General features: G+C 39.1%; 1 protein-coding gene and 1 pseudogene across 1 annotated transcript; both read left to right on the top strand.

The window, feature by feature from the left end:
* The first annotated feature begins 12,618 nt into the window (after positions 1-12,618).
* Positions 12,619-15,540, top strand: LOC146138122 (uncharacterized; annotated as a pseudogene).
* A 1,328-nt stretch (positions 15,541-16,868) lies between these two features.
* On the top strand, positions 16,869-17,639 carry LOC146138121 (uncharacterized). The gene has a single exon (XM_083394523.1). The coding sequence runs from the start codon at positions 16,869-16,871 to the stop codon at positions 17,637-17,639; it is 771 nt and encodes a 256-aa protein (XP_083250649.1).
* The last annotated feature ends 4,587 nt before the right edge of the window (positions 17,640-22,226 follow it).

Below are 22,226 nucleotides of genomic sequence, written 5' to 3'. Positions count from 1 at the left end.
AAACCGGAATGGCGTGTTTAATTCTTTGACTTATGTGTGTGGCTCTAAATATCTAATTCTTTGTCTTCGCAATTTTCCAGTACTTTTATCATTTAGTTAAAACAATCTAAAGATAAAAAATTAACGTATAACCTAAAAAGCAGTTTTGTGTCTAAAATAGGTCACTAAAGGAAAGTCGCGAACGCGCTGTGACCATTTAATTACCAATTCACGAGCTACCAGCATTGTATAAGCTTGCCGAAGCCGCATGATATAGCCCAGGGTGGTCAAAGGTTTAATGCATCGCGGGCCACAATATTTATTGCATATTCTTTGCGATCTACATAAAGTAGTCTACATGTGTGCCAGGAGCGGATCAACGATTTCCGTTTGGGCGGGGCACAAAAAGTTTAAAAATGACGTCACAAAGTAACTTTGAACACATATAAGCTCAATAAACTTGCTTCTATCGTCAAAGTTGTGCGCAAATGAAATTTAATGTTATGAGACTGGGGAAAATGGTTCGCGCGAAGCGCGAAAAATTTCGTATTTAATAAAAAAAATATTTAGAAGACTGCTTTTATAAGCGTAAAATGTTCGCGTAAACCGTGTGCGTATCTTACTAAAATTTCAAGAGAGATGTTGTATACTACACAATCGCTAAATTACAAAACATTATCGTTTTGCGCAAAAAAGGTTTTATTAACCACTTCGATTTGGCTTAAATTGCATCTTGAAAAGGGTGAGGGCGTTTCGCCTAAAGTCACAGTGAAAATCTGTAAAACATTACTTTCGAGCAGCGCGATATATTTTATCGTACATTTACTTTAAAACGCAAATATAACTTATAAGTTCGCACAACATCACTTTAGAAAGTTCCATAAGACGCACTGCGGCTTCTCTCAAACCGGTCTAACACATACCAAAAATTAAGCGTTCTTGCCACACCCTAGATCCGAATTTGGTGAGCGATAGAAAACTGTTTTTTACATGGTATAACCGGAAAAATGTAATCATAACCAAACAATTGCAGTATGCTTACTGTTCGTTGGTTAGTTTCTTTGAATGAACCCTCAACGGTACGCATTGCAATAATTCAACAGTGCTTCGCGGGCCACGCACAATGGTGTCGCGGGCCTGGATTTGGACCACCCTGATATAGCCGATGAATTTAAAAAACATGGGGTATTTAACATCAAACCAAATTGAAACGTTGTGTGCTTTTTGAAATGGAGCTACTAAACACACAACCTTGGCTAAAGACGTCTCACATAATTTACGTAACGAAAACCCGTGACATATGTCGATCAACAATTATTAACAAACGTAAAGAAAGTCGTGGCAGCAATTGTTCAAATTCCGCGAAATCCAAGCAAATAAGCCATCACGGTAAATACCATACTGCATCCAACGAAAAACAAATCCCGTTTGAAAAGTAAATTTGCTTCGTGTTTAAACCGCTGCAATAAACTCGATATTTTGCTAACTTAGTCCAAATGTTGCGTAGTTTAAACTCGGTTGGGGTTGTTGTAAGTTTTCTGTGTAAGTGTCTTAATGCCTCATAAAAGAATGTCAGGGAAAAGGCTGCAATTAACGCAATATTTTGCGAACTATCTTTTACGTGGTTAAACAAACTGCAAAAAGCTGTTAAACATAAAAGTATAAACTTTGCCACATGAAATTTTATTTTTACCAAGGCAATGCACTTCACGCAGGTTATTGCCTTATAAATGTGTGAAAACCTTTTACCCTTTTCGTCAAGAGGTTTTGCGAAAAGTCGCATGCCCGTCCTTTCGAGTAAACATGCAACCACTGTTGTGTGATGTTTTTGAAATAATACGACTAAATAATTGACTATAGTACACAACACTTGGCTAAGCATGTCATACATCTTTTAAGTAACGAAAACCCTTGACATTTGTCAATTGACAATAACTCTCAAACGTAAAACTTCAGGTGGTAGCAGCAATTTGTTTCGACTTGCTTGATAGCGTGATATTTAAGCAAATACGTAATCCCAGTGCTAAACTGCGTCAAACGTAAGAAATCCTCATTGAAAAAACAAATGCTTTCTGTTAAACTGCTGCAATGAACGCAACATTTCGCGACCTCTGCCAAGTATTTCGTGGTTAAACCCATTGTATGAATTCAATAGACTTTGGCCTCAATCACCATCACAACATTGCTGGGAAGGCTGTTTTTTCAAAGTATGTTTAGTAGGCTATACGACCCGTGTGGTAGCAGTATCTGACGTAGTTGTTATTTTATAGTTTTTGCGCTTTTTGCAGTAAATTGTGAGCTAAAGACTACTGCATTCATTAAAGGTTCGGAAAATGTAGTAATGATTGGATGAATAACAATATTTAGCCATAAACGTATTATTGTCTTGCTATCCCTATTAGCCATTGTCAAACTATTTTACAGTAGCCTTAAATCAGCGTGGTCCATCTATATTTTTTGCATTTATATTTATGGCAGGTCCTAGCGGGCCAATGTTGCAAGGGACGTCATAATTCATGTAATGCTAAAAGACGTGCTGTTCTTGAACAAACGAAAAAATCGTCTATTTGATTTTAGTTGGCACTTGTCAAAACTTTTCATTTAGAAGTATAATTGACAAATTCGGCGCTGAATCACAAATCATGGAAAGCTGCACAAAAGAAAACACAGGCTACATTGCGTTTATCTCGCTTTAAAGGTTGAATAGGCGTTACTCGCGATGCTAAGACGATATGACAGTGGCGTAAAATACATTCAATAACTAATCTTACACCAGAAGGTTTTACAACCAAGGATTTCACAAAAGAAAGAGCGCGAGATAGGTGTTTCCTACAAGCCACATCACACCACCCGATGTCGATTTTCAAATCCATAGTTTTTGGTGAGGCAGTTCGGTTAAGAAGATTAAACGAAATGTTTTCCGACTTCAAAGAAAGTCTCAGTAGACTAGCTTCAAAGGCGAAAAACTCGAGTTTTCCTAAAAATATGGTAGATGATATCATCCAGAAGGCTAGTACCTGGAAAGAACGTTTCGGTCCACCGAAAAAAGAAGAAAGAAAAGCAAAGGATATAACAGTTTGGCCCTCCCAGTTTCCCAAAATATTAAGGCTGACCAAAAAAAATACTAAGAAAGGAAATTAATACCTCCAACAACTATAACGTATAAAAACCCGCAAACACTCGGAGTAATTCTCACAAATTATCGCCGTTTGGCTTTTAACAGCCAAAATATTGAGGATGGAAAGTCGGGTCCATGTGGAAAATGTGCTTTGTGTGGCAAATATGGAAAATATAAAATTTCAATGGTTAACACTTCCATAAAGCTGTACACCCCACAAGGATTTATCAGACTCAAACGCAATCTAACGTGCGCTAACTACGGTATTTATGTCGCGACATGTAAATTATGTAAAAACCAGTATGTCGGCCAAACAAAAAATAAATTTTCGACCAGATGAACTGCACATAGGAACCACTGGAAAAAGTTTGACATTTCAGGTAATAACGACCAAGCTGCCCTCCTGCGACATTACGCCAAGCATCACAGCAATGTACTGCAAAAAAACATCCAATACACGAATGTTACAATGTAACATTCGTTGCACAACCCGAAATGGCACAGCTGGACTTTCACGAAGATATTTGGTTAAATAAAATAGGAGCTACCATAAATATTCAGCATATTATAACACCTACTATTAAATAATCCTTAACCTCCCGTTTTTATCTCCTTTCATTGTCCTACTTTTTGCGCAACCTCATAATTTCTTTGCGATTTCTTGGCGGTGTTTTGCTTCAGGCATTGCGATTTCCTTTTATTATAGCTGTTTTTCCTTTTTCTTTTGCAATTTTAACTTCACTATTGGTTTACACCTGGACTGTTCTGTATTGTAATTCTGTTATTGATATTTTAGACTTGCTAATAGTTTATATTCATATATAACTTCGGTGTTTTCGTTGTGTTTACAGTTATTAGCAGAACTGATGATGCGTTCTTGCGTAACTATATAGTATTCTGCTTTTGTTGAATAAAGTTGTTTTAGATCTCTTTTACAACCTTTGTGGTTTTGTTTGGATCATATGATATGGAAAAAAGATCAACAACTAGAAATGTCGGAGCAGGCTTAGATCCCGATATTAACAAAAATAATAATAATAATATTATTATTACTTCTTCAATTGGCGTAAAATATACGCACAAACGTTAAACATGCTTAAACTACAAATTTTGCACAAAATGCATTTCGTTGAACAGCGAAGTTCTATTATATTTTGTCGCGGGCAACCAAAAGCAATTTGTTTAAGAGGCCATAAAAACCTTACACGACAAGTTACGTCATAAAAAAAAAAAAAAAAAAAAAAAAAAAAAAAAAAAACGTCCTCTGTTTGGTTTTAGTTACCAGTTGGCAAAATGTACTTAACAGATGTGGCGCTGCACTGAAATCAGGTCAAAATGAATACACTCCCAACTTTAACAAGCAAGATTAGGTTAAAGTTGTTTTTTTGGCGACGCTTACATCCGCGAAACGAAAGGTAGCTAATGTAACTATGCGCCAGGCGATTTGATTGCCGGCCAATGCAATATAATGTTTGATATTTATTTTTAATTTATTACTAGTTCATATTGCGGGGAGATAAATAGAGACCGTGGGCCACATTTGCAGGCCTGTAGTTCGACCACGGTGGTCTAAATGATATCAAGCAGTTTAAATAATATCATGGCTACTTCATAACTCGGTAATAAACGCTTGTTCAACACTTTACGCCGCCTTTAGCTTTCTAACTTTTTTGTTAAAAGGAAATATAAAAAAAGCGTTGTTGTGTCTAGTCTTTAGAAAACAAGTTTCAACTGATGGGATAGGAAGTATGTGCTATTATAAATTGATAAATGAATACTATGAGCTTTAGAAACAACTTTTATTAAACCTTCTACAACAAAAACGTGAATAATATAACCAGTTTATAAAAGTATAATGTAAATTTGTAAATAATTAGGCAGACCCCCACATCAATTATAAATTGTTCGTTCGACAAAGTGTATTTTTGATGTCCTATTCAGGTAATCTTCATCAGGGCAATGAATTTGCAACTTATCTAAAAATATATACAACATGAGAACATGAGAACGAGTGTCTTGCTTGATGTTAATTGTATCGTCGATGACTCTAAAAACACATTGCCGTGGTACACTGCCTCTCGATCCGCAATACACAAATATACAAAGTTGCTGTCATGACGTTTACTAAAGACGCAAGAATGGCTAACGTCGATTTTCGACGCATCGTTCCGTTGGTGTTTTTTTTAATATGAAATAATTGCTCCCTTTCACCATAGGGAACATTCCGCACCTGTTATACACTATAGTGACTACACCCCTTGTACAGTGACTACACCCTTTAGAAAGATATATTTACTGGGTATTTAGGCTGAGAAAGCAACCTATCCATAGGGTCTGATTACCAGACTCTGTTATGGGTTTATGACCACTGACATTCCAAATTCGCGTAACATCCGCTCGATACCATCCTATAAATTTGTAAGATATTATTACTAATCAATCCGTTCGTCAAGTCAATAATTTAGGCCGGGATTGTTTGACCATCCATTTTGTTCTCATCGGGGCATAGTGCTAAGCGCACAAGATTCAACTCGCCGACAAAGTCCGCCGATCAATCTCGTGTGAGGCGTCTGGCTCACTTCGCCTCGGCATGCACGACCGCAAGTTTGTGAGAAAGTGAGCAATGTAGTGTAAAGTGCACGACCCTATCCGTGTTGGTCGATTTTTGGTCCACTTGTGTTTTTACCACACCATTGGCAAAATGTCCCACCAATGTGTCGAGAATAGTATGCAAGGTTCCATAGGAACTTGATGGTCTCGTCTCTCGTGCGTTTAATTACCTTAGGGAGGGTTGTACTTGTCTATTGTCCATGACCGCACGTATCATCCGCATATATTTTTCTAAAAGATCAGATTATGAGCGAGTGTGGAAATCGCTTGGTCTTTCGATAGTCTAGGAAGGGTAATGTGTGTCGTTTCCAGACAAAGTTTACTACCTCTGATAAGGTTCTCGTGCAACCACTGCGATATGTCGTGAGGCAATGATCATTTCTTAGCTTTGTGGATATCAGCTCCATGGCCAAAATAATGGGGTCGATGGTGAAAAATGACACCACCTCGAATGATAACAGTGTGTTTAAAACACTGGCGATAGCTTCTGCAAACTGAGTTGAGTTACGGACGCTTCTATAGGTGTTGCTGACCAGTGGTAAACCCATTTTGGCCAAGTACTTGACAAGATGATACTTTGGGCTACCAACAAATAACTTGAGTGATAGTGGTATACCATACTTGTGCCTTTTGTGTAACCAGTATATCCGAGGTTCAGTGTCGTCCGTGTTGTGCAATAAATTAAGATGTGCATTGAACACGCATAGCCCTTTTTTAACAAAATATGAAAAAAACTAATTTATTGGAGTCCGCTCAAGTTTAAAAGAGTGTTACGTTTACCAGTTAATTATTCAAGTTTTGATGTTAGTCGGGCTTTCAAATCGTTTTGTCAACCTCCACTGTGTTTTGTATCTATATTTGTTTTCTTTCAGTTGCAAGTCATTGCCTTAAAGAAGATTGCTGTTACGTGTTCACTAACACATTAAACACCTAAATTAATTAATTTCCTTAAGCCAAATCTAGTTCATTAAGTTATTTTACGAATTGATAAATAAGGTTTTAGATTAGCGCGTTCTAGTTTTCGCATAATCAAATGTATTATTGGTTGCATAATATAATATTTCAAAAGCAATTCGTCGATTGAGTTTTCGTGTGTCCGCTCGCCTCGTTTCAAACTTGACTTTTAACGTTTAATCTCTTAATCTATGATATAATAGATTAAGAAATTCTATAATAAAACTTATATACTGTCAGTCTTGCGGGCGATGTTCTCACCTCTGCAAAACAAGCCACTTGTTTTGCTGGCGTCCTACTCCCGCTGCAAATTGGCCCTAGAATGGCCGCTGTAATCTTAAAAGAGCGCCTAACCATGTTTAAAAAGTTCCGGCCAGTCTTATTGGCCAAATATGACGTAACTTTCGTGTTCTTTTTCTTCCTACGTATTGGCCATATACGTTTCTTAGCGGCTTTTCGGGCAGTCTTTTGCGCATTCTTAGCCGACAGTCGCTGCAATAGGCGGTGGATGTCTGTTTCACATTAACTTGAAAACAAATATACATTCACTAATGCTATTTGATAACGTTTAAATTCACATTGTAACAATATACTTTTGATTGGTATTTTAGTTGTGGTTTCGACAGGTAGCATATCTGACCAGAAACCTTCGCCAACCAAATAGAACTCACTCGGTTGCGTCCTGCCGGACAGAGCTGTATACGGTTAGGCGCCAGGCCCAGTACACAAGTCGCGGCGGGGCGTAACAATTACCTGAGTAGGTTATCACAACCTCAGCAGATAGACTGAGAAATCACGGACAATTTATATTTGATATAATGCACAATGCCTGGCAGCAACAGAATATTCTTACCCTTACAATATGATAGTACACTTACGATATGTATGCTCCTCCCCAGAAAAAAGGCGGTTGGAGTAAAGCAGCAGGAAGATCTAAATAATAAATAGCGATTTAGTAAAGCAGTATCGCGTTAATAAACACGTTACTAATTTTATAACAAAGTTATTTAAAAGTGCAAAACATTGATTGCACTGAAAGCGGTATTGATAAATATTGTTGTGTGTTTTTTGTTCAACGCTGATTGACAAACACTTTAAGTTATGGTGCAAACTTTTTTTTTACTTGCTAGTATGTTTTATTCGCCTATAACAGACCTGGGCAACATACGGCCCGCCAAGCATTTTAATCCGGCCCTTGGCATATTTTTATTAAAATGCATAGGGTAATGTTTGGTTGTATGGTAAACATTCTTTGCAGAAACGGATTTAGTCGTAACCAAACCAAATTCGATTTTTAGCCTGTTTTTAATACTAAAACGGAAATTGTTTTCGCACTTTGCGCGAATCTCTTCTGTTTTTCTCGTATGGCGCACACGACCTTTGGCCACTTTACAGACAAATAGCGTCCTCTGCACTAAGGCGCTCTCTGCAACGAAAATTGAACAAACTTAGCCTGATACTTTAGATTTTAGGCTCATTAAAAGTATTCCGTCTTCAAAATATGAGCGAACTACCGACCGTTTTGTTAACTCTGAAATATACCGATTCACATTTTGTTAACCTAATTTAGTTAATGCCATGTTGTGTGTTTCTCCCTATTCATATCGTATTTGCGATATGGCCGTTGTATCGCAAGTAACACATCACATCTGTTACTTAATGCTTTAAAAACCATAAGTTTTTTGTATGAATATTTTTCGTATTTTAATCTTAACTTTTGGGTCAACCAACCCTAGAACTTGATAAGCCCCAATATATCAACCATTGTACTATTTTTGTCTGTTCTTAATGTTTAAAGTGCCCCTCTAATTTTAAATTCAAGTTGGTATTTTAAAACAAACATAGTCGCATTTTTTTGTTGCCTTCTTTAAATTCGACTTAAATTACACATTTTCGCATAACTCCAAACGTAAAACAAATTCGTTAGCTTATTCGTTTTATACCGTCAGAGTTTCTGACGTCTCTTTGTTCTCTTTCTGTGCATCGCATTGATCTAGGGCAGGGATGGCGAACCACTGACCCGCGGGTCACAAAGTGACCCACCACAGATTTTTAAAGACCCACTTGCCTTTCTAGAAATATCGAAATGTTGTCAATCATTGTAAGGAAAGGATAAATATAAAAAAATCGTTAAAAAGAAGTATACTGTTTAAATCAGGGATGCCCAATCTGTGGGTCGCGCAAAATTATTTTAAGGGTGACCAGTAGGCCTAGTAGAATAACTGCACTTTAACAAATGCGTGCAGAAGAGCAGAAAACTAAAAGCATTTCGTTTATCGCTGTAAAACGTAGGTGGCGATAATTTTAGGGAACTTAAGAAATCGCAGACTAAAAATTCTAAAAACCCTGGTTAAACCATACTGAAAATCTTTGTGCTGAACTCCTGTATTCCTATAAAAAATGCTTCAGCATTTGTCATCAATTTAGTTTCTTAATTTTCGTGTGAAACCGAATTTGGAAATCGCCCAAAAACCTTGAATTACCAACCCAAGACAATACCACTTACAACAACGCAGCAGCAAAGTTTTGCATCAAATTAGCATATATTACAATATAATGACCCACTTGTGCATTTTGCAAGGATTGAGATTGCGTTTGTGACCCGCGCGACGAAAAGGTTCGCCATCCCTGATCTAGGGCTAGGCTAATGGTCCGCCTTTTTCACAAAACACGAACAGTTGAACTATGAAGTCTTCAGGTGAATTAAAATTAAAAACTTTTTAACTTTAACAACGACAAAATAATCACGCTTTCTTACAATTGCTTTGTTAGGCCCTATATCATTTTTACTTTATTATAGCAGATCGCCGTGGGATAACTGCCGGATTTCTCCAAAATAACATCTCCGGCACATCTAACTTCATCGCACCCGCACGGCACAACAGTGTACCGCAGTGACCTAACTCGGGTCGTTATTTAATTATGCATCATTATGTATCATTACTATATATTGCGGCTGGTTGTGGATTAAAAATATCAAATTAGGTTCAATTAACTTTTGTAATAAATATAACACTAGAGAACAATTTTGGTTTCAAGCATTAAATATGAAGGTCGGCTCGAAATATTTGAAAACGACTAGGCTACCATACTTTGTGCCAAAAACATTTTTACTCGGTGTAATATAAAAAAAAAACCTTTACTTACAAATAGTGTTATAAACCGGAGAATATACTGAAACAACTGAGGTAGGAGAAACTTCTAGGTAACTTCGTCCTAATTTTTTGGATGACCAACTAGACCATTTTCGTTGAGCTGCATGGTTCAAGAGGCGAACAATATTCTCTAAAAAATTCTTCTTTGTAATTACGACCTTCAGAAAAAATTAAAAAGTATATTAATAGAAGAAATATATTGCGTAAAATTAGCATGATAATATAACAAAGTTCTAACATTGTTTGTACCGTGAAGTGTGAACATGTGCAATTAAATGCTATTCAAAATAAAATTACTTCAAAAAAAAATCAAAAAAAAAAGTTTTACATCAGTATACTAAGATTGTTTTGCCATCTACCTGTTTTTTAAGTGTTCGAAATAATAACTTCAACATAGTTATCAACATGCTGCATCAACGTCGAAATAAAACAAAATTCGGAATAAAACCAAAATAGGACTATTACCTAATATTCGTAATGCCGTAATAATCGATTTAAGTTCTAAACCTGAATCGTCTGAACAAGTCCTAAACCTGTCGGAATACATTCTAAATTATGACGCCTAAATGGACAAAATAATGCCCAGAACTGTGGGTAGAGGGTATGGGGTGATCAAGGGCCATCGGTCTGATGTCGGCCGTTGTGGTTGACGTTTGGACGCCCTAGTTGGCCGGCGGCGCCGGGGCGTCAGGGAGCCGCCGGGACCGGATCGCCCTGTTTGGGTAAGGGTTAAAATTATTAGAGAAGTTATAGTAATGTACTTGGGTTGGGGTTTGTGGTTAGGTAAATTGTTTTGGCCTGATTCTGGCCATTTAGGTCTTATTCCGACGGATTAAGGACTTCTTCTGATTTCGACGCTATTACGACTATCAGGTGGAGGTTTTATTTTAGTGTTATTGCGAACTGTGTTTTATTCCGACGTTGATGTTGTTCTTATATAGGTCTTATGGCTAGACTCCATATAATTGGAACAGGTTTTATCTGTTTCGATTAAAAAATGTCACCCAAAACTAATTTTAGACAGCTAAAAGTTGTTAAAACGGCTTCATTCACCGTTTTTTCAGTTCTACAGTATTACCAAAATGCATGCACCAAAATAGATGACTATTGCAGTAGCCATTAAAGGTAAATTAATAAAATTTTCCTAGTTTTTGATGCAAGGCGTTTGTTAATTGATACCCTAACTCAGGTGTGTGGCTGTGTGTAAATGTAATTTTAAATTATGATTTGAATCTAAACCAGGGGCAGACTCGAACCTTACGGTTTTTCGCTGCCCCTGGGAACGTCAAATATTAATTTCGTCGATAAGTTCGTTCAATGTTCCGAATAAAATATTATCTGTCTACCTATCTATCTTAGATGCGACAAGCAATTCTTTGCTTAACTCTTTAATGCCACGTGTTGCATAGCCTATATGCAACAAACTAATTAGACATAGCTTTAATTGACCTATTTCGGCTAATTTATTACAACTTTTGTTCTAAAGTTGCTAAACCATTTCACCTCCTAAAACTATTCACCTCCTAAAAAACAAACTGGGTTGTTATCCGCATAGCACCCAAAACACAACCGAAAAATAAAAATTTTATACAGCGAAACATGTTTTTAAACACATCTTTGCATTTATACGAGCCATGCATATATTACATTTTACCAAATATACTCGTATGTCCCAGCGGCAATTTTAGTCTCTCAGTCGCAAAAAGTAATTTAAATTAAAACGTTTTATTCGATCGTTACAAAAGCATAGGCTGTGCTGAAACGCATACAAATTAGCTTACAAATATTTACTATTTACATTCTTATGACAATCAATTTTTATGTAAACTTAATCAATTGTAAACAGTGTAATTCTAGTTCAAATTTTAGTTTATATTCTGGTTTTCATGAATGTAGTAATTATAGTGTAGGGTGAGTATTGTATTGGTTGATAAAACAAACAACCAGTTTCAAACTATAGATCAGCGGAGCAAGTTAGTATAAGGCAGATGCCACTTGCAAATATCAGCGCAGTTTCAGTACGCAAGCCGATATTTAAGAAGGTTACCTTTTGAGCGGAATGCGCATCGTATATTCACACGATCAAATGATGACAGCAGAGAGATGATCACGAGAAAATGTTTATTAGCATGTAAGACTAGGACGATAAATCTGTCACACATATACAGACGTCATACCGGTATAGCACGTGAGTCATGAGTGCAAAAGCAATTAGACATCCTACACTAGTCCTAATCTAATTTGAGAAAAGTAAAATGATCTAACTTCGAAAAAAACTAAAACTTTCTAATTTTAATTCTAATCTATTTTAAAAACTAAAATAAATCCAGTTGTTCATGTCTCTGGAACTCATGCTTACAGAAACTCTTTATAGAGAGTATATAGTCTATGTAATTTCTCCACGCTCCCCTATTGTTATAATATTACATGTGACGCATGGTTGCGCATCGTGATACTATATCATTTTGTTTCGTCATTTTTGTAGGCTGTTTCAGTTGAATTCGTTAAAAGTTATTTTGCTTGTTGGTGACTGGTAAATGTATATTTAAAGGTGTTTAAGTAAAAGCAAACCATCAAGATAAGTTTATTAAATTATCTGTATTTGCATACTGCAGAATTTACTAATTCTTGGTTGCTACGTAAGTGACTTAGTTAAACTGAATTTGTGATTTATTTTCAGTTTGAACTTTAAAGTTTTGTTGACCAAACTCTTGGTACTGTTTCGTTATTTTCCTTCCACGTTTTTGGGGAGTTGAATTGTACATTGTGACGTCATAATGTTGCGTTGTGCTAATGATAATTATGTTTTCACAGCTTGTTGCGCTGCCACTGTGGGCTATACGTCACGGTTTTGAAACTGTTGGTGATTACTTCACTGAAAATAAAGTAATTCGTTTGAGGTTTTACGTTTTCCGTGGAAACTTCGATTATGATCGGTATTAAACCTTGAAAGCAGAGGCAGCGTGTGACGCAACTAGGAACCTAGCCACTTCCAAAACAGGCCGCGTTACATCGTTTCAAAACCTTATACTCATCAAGTCTGTCGACAAGATAGCAATTGTTGCCGCAATGAAGGCACTGCAAGCCAGCTACTTGCGTGCCGAAACTTTGATGATTAAACCTGAGGGCGCTATTCCGCTCCGTAGTTTTCTTCCAAAACTGGACTCGGAATTTGACGTTTTCATGGATCTATGCGATGCCATGTCGGAAACGGACAATTTGCCGGAGACGGTGTCCCACAAGGGTGACTGCCGTCGGGAAAAGCTAGAATTCGTTCAAAGGGTAAAGCAATGGTTTGCCAGTCTTGAAAAGGCCCATTCTTTGCCACCTGTTCAAAACTTGTCTGTACCTGAAGATCAGATTTCCGTTCACTCAAGCCGAATTTCCACCTCGAGCTCAATAAAAAGTGAGATACGGCGTAGTCGAGTAAAGTTAAAGCTTGCACGGCTGGCGAATGATCGGGAGACAGCAAACTTACGCCAAGCTGAGGACACAGTTGAGAGGTTGCGACTGATGCAGCTGAAAAGGCTAGACATCTTAGAGCAAAGGCTCAACGCGCGACAGAAGAAGCTCAACGTGCTGCAGAGGAAGCAGCCGCGAAAGCTCAACGTGATGCGGAAGAAGATGTTGCCAAACTGCAGCGCGAAGCAGAAGAAGAAGTGCGACGGCTAAAAGAGGAAGCTTGTCGAAACGCCAATGAAAAGCAACGACAACTCGAGATGGCCGAGGCCGAAGCGGACGCCTGGGACGAGGAGTCTTCATATTGTACCCCACCGCCGCCGGATGCCTCCCATGCTCACCGCGCGCAGATAAAGTTTCCGGAACCACAGGTCAGTAAACCGTTGATAGAACGCCTACCAGCAACTGTCACTGACACCGCAGTGACCCCACTTGTAAGTGGTTACGATTCATGGCCTCCCAAACTTTCTCCAACACTTTCCAAACAAGTTGTCCAGATAAATAGAAACTTACTACCACGACCAACAGAATACGACTTCCCGAAAATAGGTGAACGCTTTCTGCCTAGACCTGTTGTAAAGAAATTCGACGGTGATCCGATGAACTACTGGTCGTTTGTTCGCCAGTTTGATTTATATATTGCTAAAAAGGCACAAAGCGATGACATGCGTTTATTGTTTCTGCTTCAGCACTGCGAACCGCACATTTGCGAGAGGTTGGGGCTTTAATGCTAAGGAACCTACAGAGGGATACAGGCTTGCATGGCAAACTTTGCATGAAATTTATGGCCGACCGCATGTAATAGCACAGCGTTGTGAACGACTATTGAAGGAAACTCCAGCGATAGAGGCAGAGGACCCTGATGGTTTGATGAAGCTATTGGTTCTCTTGGACAAGTGCTGCACCTCTTTGCACGATATAAAGTATGCATCTTGCGTGGACTCAATGGATGTAATGCTAACCGTGGCAAGAAAGCTTCCTGTGTTCCTCCGTAAGAAATGGATAATCAGGTCAACCGACATAGAAGAGAAAACCGGAAAAAGAGCAAACTTTGCGTCCGAATGTGTTGGACAAGAAAGAATACAGGCGAACTCAATATTTGGAAAGGCCCTTTTTCCGTCCAAAGAGGATAGCAAGCCTACTAATCGCTGAGTCAAGGCGACGACTCACAACACCGTAACTTCTGTTTCTATTTCCGCTAGGTGTGCATTATGCTCAGATGCTCATGACCTTGAAAATTGCTCTGATTTTAAGAAAATGACCTACGTGAGAAACAAGGGCTTGTGTTTTAGGTGTCTCAAAAGTGGTCACTTGGCCAACGAGTGCAATGCTAAAGACAGCTGTAGCGTAAAAGATTGCTCAGCAACACTTCACCACTCTCTTTTACACAACTCGAACTACCGGCCAAGATTTACTGCTAATTCTGATGGAAGAAAGGCGTTCGCCGAGATACAGGAATATAGCGCGAGCATAAACGCCTCTAATGTCCTCCTGAATGTCGTTCCTGTCGTTGTGCGATATGGGGACACAGCAATCAACACCTACGCATTTTTGGACCAAGGTTCCACGACTACGTTTTGCGAACGTAAACTTGTGGACAAGCTTGGTGCATCCGGCAAGCCCAAACAGATCTTGTTGAATACCCTGACGACGCCACGTCGGTTGGACACCATTGCTATTTCTGTTTCGGTGGAACCGCTAAAGGGCGGAGAACCAATCGACCTCAATGAGGTCGTCGTTGTTGATAAAATCCCAGTGACACCGAACGCGGTTCCTACTTCGCAGACGTTAAAGGCACATCGTTCACTTCGAAATTTACAATTAACCAGCATTCCCGGGGGAACCGTCACCCTTCTAATAGGAGCTAATGTTTCAGTAGCTCACAAAGTGAAGTCCATTCGTCCCGGAAGTGGATCCTGTCCAGATGCCGTGAAGACACTGCTCGGCTGGTCGTTACTCGGTAGCAATTTCGATTCAACAGATTATAATGCCTGTACCAACTATATTTCTGCCGTTGAAACAGCGAACGCTATGTTTTTAAGTAACGAGAGTGATCTGCTACCTACTGATGAGGAGGTTGAGAATCTTGGAACGGCACTCTCTACCGAAGACAGAAGAACGCATCGTTTAATGAAAGATTCTGTGGAATTTGTCGATGGGCACTATCAGTTGCCACTACCCTGGCGGCATGATCACCAAATCATGCCCGACAATCTGAAAATGGCAAAGAAGCGACTTGGCTGCCTCGAACGCGCGTCTGACTAAAGATAACGCTATGAGAACAAAATACGCTGAGCAGATGCAGGCTGCGATTGACAAGGGTTATGCTGAAGAGGTGCCAGAAGAAGAATCGTCCGCAAAGGGTCGCGTCTGGTACATTCCCCACCATGGCGTTCTGAATCCAAACAAGCCAGGAAAATTACGTATCGTTTTTGATTGCGCCGCTCATTATCACGGTGTGTCGCTAAATCAATCGTTGATGCAGGGCCCCGATCTAGTGAATAGCCTAGTCGGCGTATTGCTCCGCTTTCGTAAGGAAACAATTGCCCTAGTGGCTGATGTTGAAGCTATGTTTTACCAAGTTGGTGTTGCTCCGCGCGATCGCAACTGCTTACGTTTTTTTATGGTGGCCCGAAGGGGATATGTCCCTTGAGCCAACGCCCTACAGAATGAAGGTACACCTCTTTGGTGCAACTTCTTCTCCCAGTTGTGCTGCGTTTTGTTTAAGGCAAGCTGCTAGTGACTTGGCGAATTTGAGCCAATCGTTACAAGCCTGTATCCCTCTGTAGGACATTTTTACGTGGATGATTGCCTTACATCTGTTTCTGTTGTTAATGCCGGAATGTTCACTTGCATGCTTACGACAACATACAGAGGAGCCAGCTTCACGTGTTCGCCGACGCATCAAAGGAAGTATACGGTGCTGTGTGTTACTTGCGTTCGGTCAGTGAGGATAACCAAGTAACGTGCAGCCTGGTGATGAGCAAATCGAGATTGGTCCTGCAGGAAGAGATTTCTATACCCAGATTGGAACTGATGGCTGCCGTAGCAGCTGTAAAATTGGAGCAGACCGTAAGAAAGGAACTTGCCCTAGATTTGCGTCCATCAATATTTTGGACGGATTCATCTGTGATTTTACAAAGTATTCAAAACGACAGGCTTCGATTTCCACTATTTGTGTCGCGCCGCCTCGCCTTCATCGAAAAATGCACATGTACACGCAACTGGAAGCATGTACCAACCAAACTAAATCCCGCTGACTTGGCGTCGCGAGGCGCAACCGCCGACGTACTCGCTCATTCTGATTTGTGGTTCTCTGCACCAGCATTTCTAAAGGAAGGGCCCGAAAATTGGCCGAAATTGTTTGAAACCAGCCATCCAAGTGTTGACCTAGCCGTATTTGAAAAGAAACCTACTGGGGTATTTACTGTCGTGGTGGATTCCCCAACAAATCTGCTGTTGGAAAGATTTTCGTCCCTGTATAAGTTAAAGTGCGCAGTGTCGTGGATGCTATAAGTCCTATCTATTGGCAAGGGTCCGGAAAATTGCTTACAACGCGCCGTGTTCGTCATTGACGGTCGATGAGTTAAAAAATGCGGAAAATGGTCGATGAGTTAAAAAATGCGGAAATGGAGTTGGTTAAGTATGAGCAACGGAGTCATTTCGCCCAATGGATAATTGGAATTTCTGGACAAGATAAACTCACAAGGATACCAAGGGCGTCACCAATGTTCCGACTGGATCCAATTTTGGCGGATGGGTTTCTCCGAGTCGGGGGCCGCCTAGAGAAGGAACCAATTGCATACGAAGCACGTCATCCAGCCATACTACCTCATAATTCGTTACTGACGGATATGATCATCGTTCACTTCCACGAGAGATCAGGTCACTCCGGATTGAATCACACGCTTAACTTGCTAAATCAGCGTTTTTGGATTGTGAAGGGCACTGTCGCGATTCGTCGCGTCTTAACTAAATGTTTGAAGTGTCGTCGCCGTCATGCTGAGCCTGCAGGTCAAATGATTTCCGACTTGCCTCCTGCTCGTCTACAGATGAATTTTCATCCTTTCGCATACACTGTAGTGGACTATTTTGGACCGCTGCTTATCAAAAGAGGACGCAGCGAAGTAAAAAGGTACGGATGCTTGTTTACATGCCTGACCACACGCGCAGTTCACCTCAAGGTTGCATTTGATTTCAGTACTAACGTCTTTATAAATGCGTTTTGCCGCTTCGTTGCTCGGCGTGGTGATGTGCTGCACATGTACTCGGACAACGGAACCAACTTGGTCGGAGCTGAACAAGAACTCCGACAAGGCACCCGAGGCTGGAATCAGATGCATATCGAACAATACCTGAAATAGAAGGAAATTCAATGGACATTTAATCCACCTTGCGCCAGCCACATGGGAGGAGCGTGGGAAAGAATGATTCGTTCTGCCAGGTGCATTCTCTCCTCCCTGACTAACGAACGGACCCTGACCGATGATCAACTTCAGACGTTGTTTTTGGAAGTGGATTCGATTTTAAATTCTCGTCCATTGACGCTGGTCACGCTGGATGTTGATGAGGAGACACCGCTAACTCCGAATCATTTGCTGCGAGTGAGCTCTGATGCTGGCTTACCACCCACCGCCACAAACGACCGCGACTGCTATGCACGTCGAGGTTGGCGACACGTCCAATACTTTTCAGATCAGTTCTGGAAGCGTTGGGCGCGCGAATATTTGCGTACCATCATTGCCCGTCAGAAATGGCATCATGAGAAGAGGAACATAAGAGTTGACGATATCGTCCTCTTGGTCGACAACACAACTCCGAGGTCGTCGTGGTCGCTTTAAAGAGTCGTCGCCGTCCATCCTGATGAGCATGGAGTTGTACGAAACGTCCTAGTTCGATCAAAGGGGAACGAATTACGAAGGCCAATTCATAAATTGTCCCTCGTCGTTCCCTCTGGCCCAGGGGCGCCTGGTGACCCAGTGGCACCTTCACCGCAGGCAAACGAGCAAAATTAAACTTGTTCGCGAAGGCCGGTGCATTTGGCGAGCGAGTCAAAATTTGTGTATTGAAAATTGAAAGTGAACCGTGCGACTTGTCAATTTTGGGGGGAGTGTAATAATTTCTCCACGCTCCCCTATTGTTATAATATTACATGTGACGCATGGTTGCGCATCGTGATACTATATCATTTTGTTTCGTCATTTTTGTAGGCTGTTTCAGTTGAATTCGTTAAAAGTTATTTTGCTTGTTGTTGACTGGTAAATGTATATTTAAAGGTGTTTAAGTAAAAGTAAACCATCAAGATAAGTTTATTAAAGTATCTGTATTTGTATACTGCAGATGTACAATATGTAAATTGTGGCTGTAAATGCAGTGAACTGTTATGCCTGAAACTGTCGATAACTCGGTAAGATACTTTGCATATTTACTAATTCTTGGTTGCTACATAAGTGACTTAGTTAAACTGAATTTGTGATTTATTTCCAGTTTGAACTTTGAAGTTTTGTTGACCAAACTCTTGGTACTGTTTCGTTATTTTCCTTCCACGTTTTTGGGGAGTTGAATTGTACATTGTGACGTCATAGTGTTGCGTTGTGCTAATGATAATTATGTTTTCACAGCTTGTTGCGCTGCCACTGTGGGCTATACGTCACGGTTTTGAAACTGTTGGTGATTACTTCACTGAAAATAAAGTAATTCGTTTGAGGTTTTACGTTTTCCGTGGAAACTTCGATCACGATCGGTATTAAACCTTGAAAGCAGAAGCAGCGTGTGACGCAGCTAGGAACCTAGCCACTTCCAAAACAGGCCGCGTTACAGTCTATGATTAAACGGATGCTTTGCCCAAAGGATCTAACTTTAAATCAAACCGCAAAACAAAGCTTTGTACTGTTCGATATGCCTAAACTACGTCAACCGGTAGGAAGTAGCGCTAAATAAATTAGCTGTTATATGCGGAAACAGGAGCTGTTATTCGACTTTTATCATGCATGTAATCTTATGTCATTTTAGGATATTTCAACGTGGACTTTAACTTCATTTTGTATTTACGACAGTGGCGCTAACATCTATGTTTTCTTTGCCTAAATAAATCGTTGTTTGTGTTTAATATGACAAAAATGGATGATATGTAAGCCCATATAAAGCTTTTGAATAATTATTATTCAAAGAACTTGACCAGAGCTTTATTTTTACAAGGAATTTTATCCCACATTTTCTGAACACGTAGCCCATTATTGACCACAAATTAATTTGAAGAACTATTTACTTGTTTCAATTCTTTATCCAAATATGTCTTGTTTTGATAAAATTCCGCATATCCGATATTAGGAGCAATATCTCTTATTATTTCAATTGCAATATGCTTGCTTGAATTGTCAATCCAATGGACTTTGTTGACAAGGTTCCATGTAAATGCAGTCTTTATTCGATCAAAAATATCGCGAACCTGTAACGTCATGCTTTACTATTTACAAGCAATTATTTAATCATACAAACAGGGGCGGATAAAGGGACTGAAGGACGAGACGTTGGCTCCATGTTTATATCTGCTAACTATATAAATACCAAGATATTGTTGCAGGTCGCACATGCCACATTTGGCTTTGTGGTATGGTTTAACCAAATTATAAAAAAATCTTACCAATGTGCACTTTTCTCACTTAGCACGATGTTTTTCCATTTAAAAAAATTAAGAATCCATAACGTCCGTAAGCAACAACTTTGAACAACAGTCGTTGCAATGACCGATAAAATTTGCTCTCCAAAATCTTATTTATAAATTGTCATATCGAGCAAACTATTTTATGTCCTAAATGCGTAACAAAATTTATCAATTTAATCAAAGTAACGGCATTTTTTGTGCTATGCCACAATCTCTTTGTATTGGAATTAGACTATAGATTTCAGACGTCGATTTGGCACGAGTTCGACCAACAACAGCAGATTTCTGTTATTTGTTGTATGACATCACGTTTTGACTTTGTGGCGTCACCTATAAAAAAGCGTGCTCCAAAAAAATTCTCGATCCGCCCCTGATTGCAAAAAAAAACAAGTCCCTTAAACGTAGGCCTAATGCTTACCGATTTTTTCTTGTTTTTAGCAAAATATTTTTTTGTGAATAAATTTCCTGTTGGACCTGGCATAACCTTGTCTACAAAATCAACACAGTATTCCCACCTTTCATCCCACGTAATTCTGTTTGTGGCAGCCTGCATAAAATATATTTTTTTAGTTTAGGCTATTGTTTGTATTTATCATGTAAAAACTATCTGGGCCATATTTTTCTTACCTTAAACTTTCGAAGTCGGTCGAAGTATCTTTTTGACAAATTCGGCAAGCGGTTTTTCACTATTCGCCAAATCATATAATTTTGCTTTGTTCTGTATGGAATAATTTCTTATGTGAGTTTTTAGCTTATTTCCTTTTGCTATAATAAACTAACGAGGTTTGACCAGGGACGTAAAGAAGTCCGTCCTAATATTTTATAGTGGACATCGGCAATTTTATGGCCCTGGTGCCACCAATTTAAACAATTTTCTTACCCGCTAACAGGCATGTACGTAAAATAGAGAAAATCTACACACAGTTTAAACAACGGTATATGTTTCTGGTTGTCCCGTCCCGAAAAATATTTTGTACTTTACAAAAAAAGTCATTAAATAAATAACCGATATAGGTAATCATTTCTAAATCAACAAAAAGGTTTGTTTCTTAGGCACATTATTTAAATCTTTGTAAATGGCCGTATTTGCCTAATTGTTAATAGGGTAAACAGGTGGTACTATATAAAGACAAATTGTATTGATTTTCGGCAAACTTTCGCACTGTGCTTCATAAGGTCAAAGAAGAAATTTAATCAATAAAAATTCACAAGTAGAACACAAGCACGAGTAAAAAGCGATAAGAATAATGAAGTCTAATATGTCCACAGGCATATGCTCGCTAAGACGTATGTGACTGACCCATAAACCATAATAACTGAAGTTCAGCGCTATAAAATACGCTGCATGTAGCAAAGCGTTCTATGGGGGCGTAACGCGACATAAAACCTAAATCCCGATTAAGCCGTACATTAATTGCGTCAAACTTTTTAATTATGCTTTGTTCGACTGTGAGCCTCCCTTTGGTTCCGTTACGTTCCGTACTTTTTGGATTACCAAAATTCGAAGTCCTTTTATGCTGTTTAATTCTTTGTTGAAATGTTCGCCAACAGGTTTTTCCATATGTTCGTGCCTTATGTCACTTTGTGTCCCTTTATGCGCTTTCTGAGTTTTGCACTACGCTACATCCCAAATTGTTCCGAAACCAGAGTCTGAGCAGCACAACTAAAACCGACGTTTGCAAATATGCACTATAAAAAACATTTGACATGCAGCCTAACTTTTATTTAGAATATACACGTAAAATTATTTTTTTCTTTTACGTTGATTCAAAGGCCAACAATTTTTTTAAAGGCATTATATGTTAAATCTATTTAGGGGTATATCAGGGTTGCTAAGTCTGAAAATGCCATTACTTTTGTTGAGCTGGCTTTAGTTTTTGCGATATTGCTTCTTCCTACATATACCATGAAAAAATGTATGCTAGTGAGAAACATAGGTTAAAGTGAGCAACATAGGTTTAAAGTTCTGGCTTCTCGCCTCCGTGATCTTAACATTCTTGATTCGGCAACAAACAACGTTTTTTGGGGAGAGAGAAGAAATGTTAATTCAATAAACCAGAAGAACGGAGGTTATTAATTTACACCTCCAAAAAAGTTTGAAAAGTGTGCTACTCCACAATGGAAATAAGTTTGCCTGTGTTCCAATTCAACTGGTCACTCAGTCGTTTTGAAGGAACACTACCGAAGTGTTAACATTGTCCTGAAGAATTTTTTTTATACTGAGTATAACTGGAAGATGTGCGTTGATTTAAAAATGGTCGACTTTCTCTTAGGAAAAACAAGGCGG

Source organism: Ascidiella aspersa, chromosome 7 (genome assembly GCF_963924565.1).
Source record: "Ascidiella aspersa chromosome 7, kaAscAspe10.2, whole genome shotgun sequence".
NCBI classification, from domain to species: domain Eukaryota; kingdom Metazoa; phylum Chordata; class Ascidiacea; order Phlebobranchia; family Ascidiidae; genus Ascidiella; species Ascidiella aspersa.
This window is presented reverse-complemented; position numbering and strand designations above follow the sequence as displayed.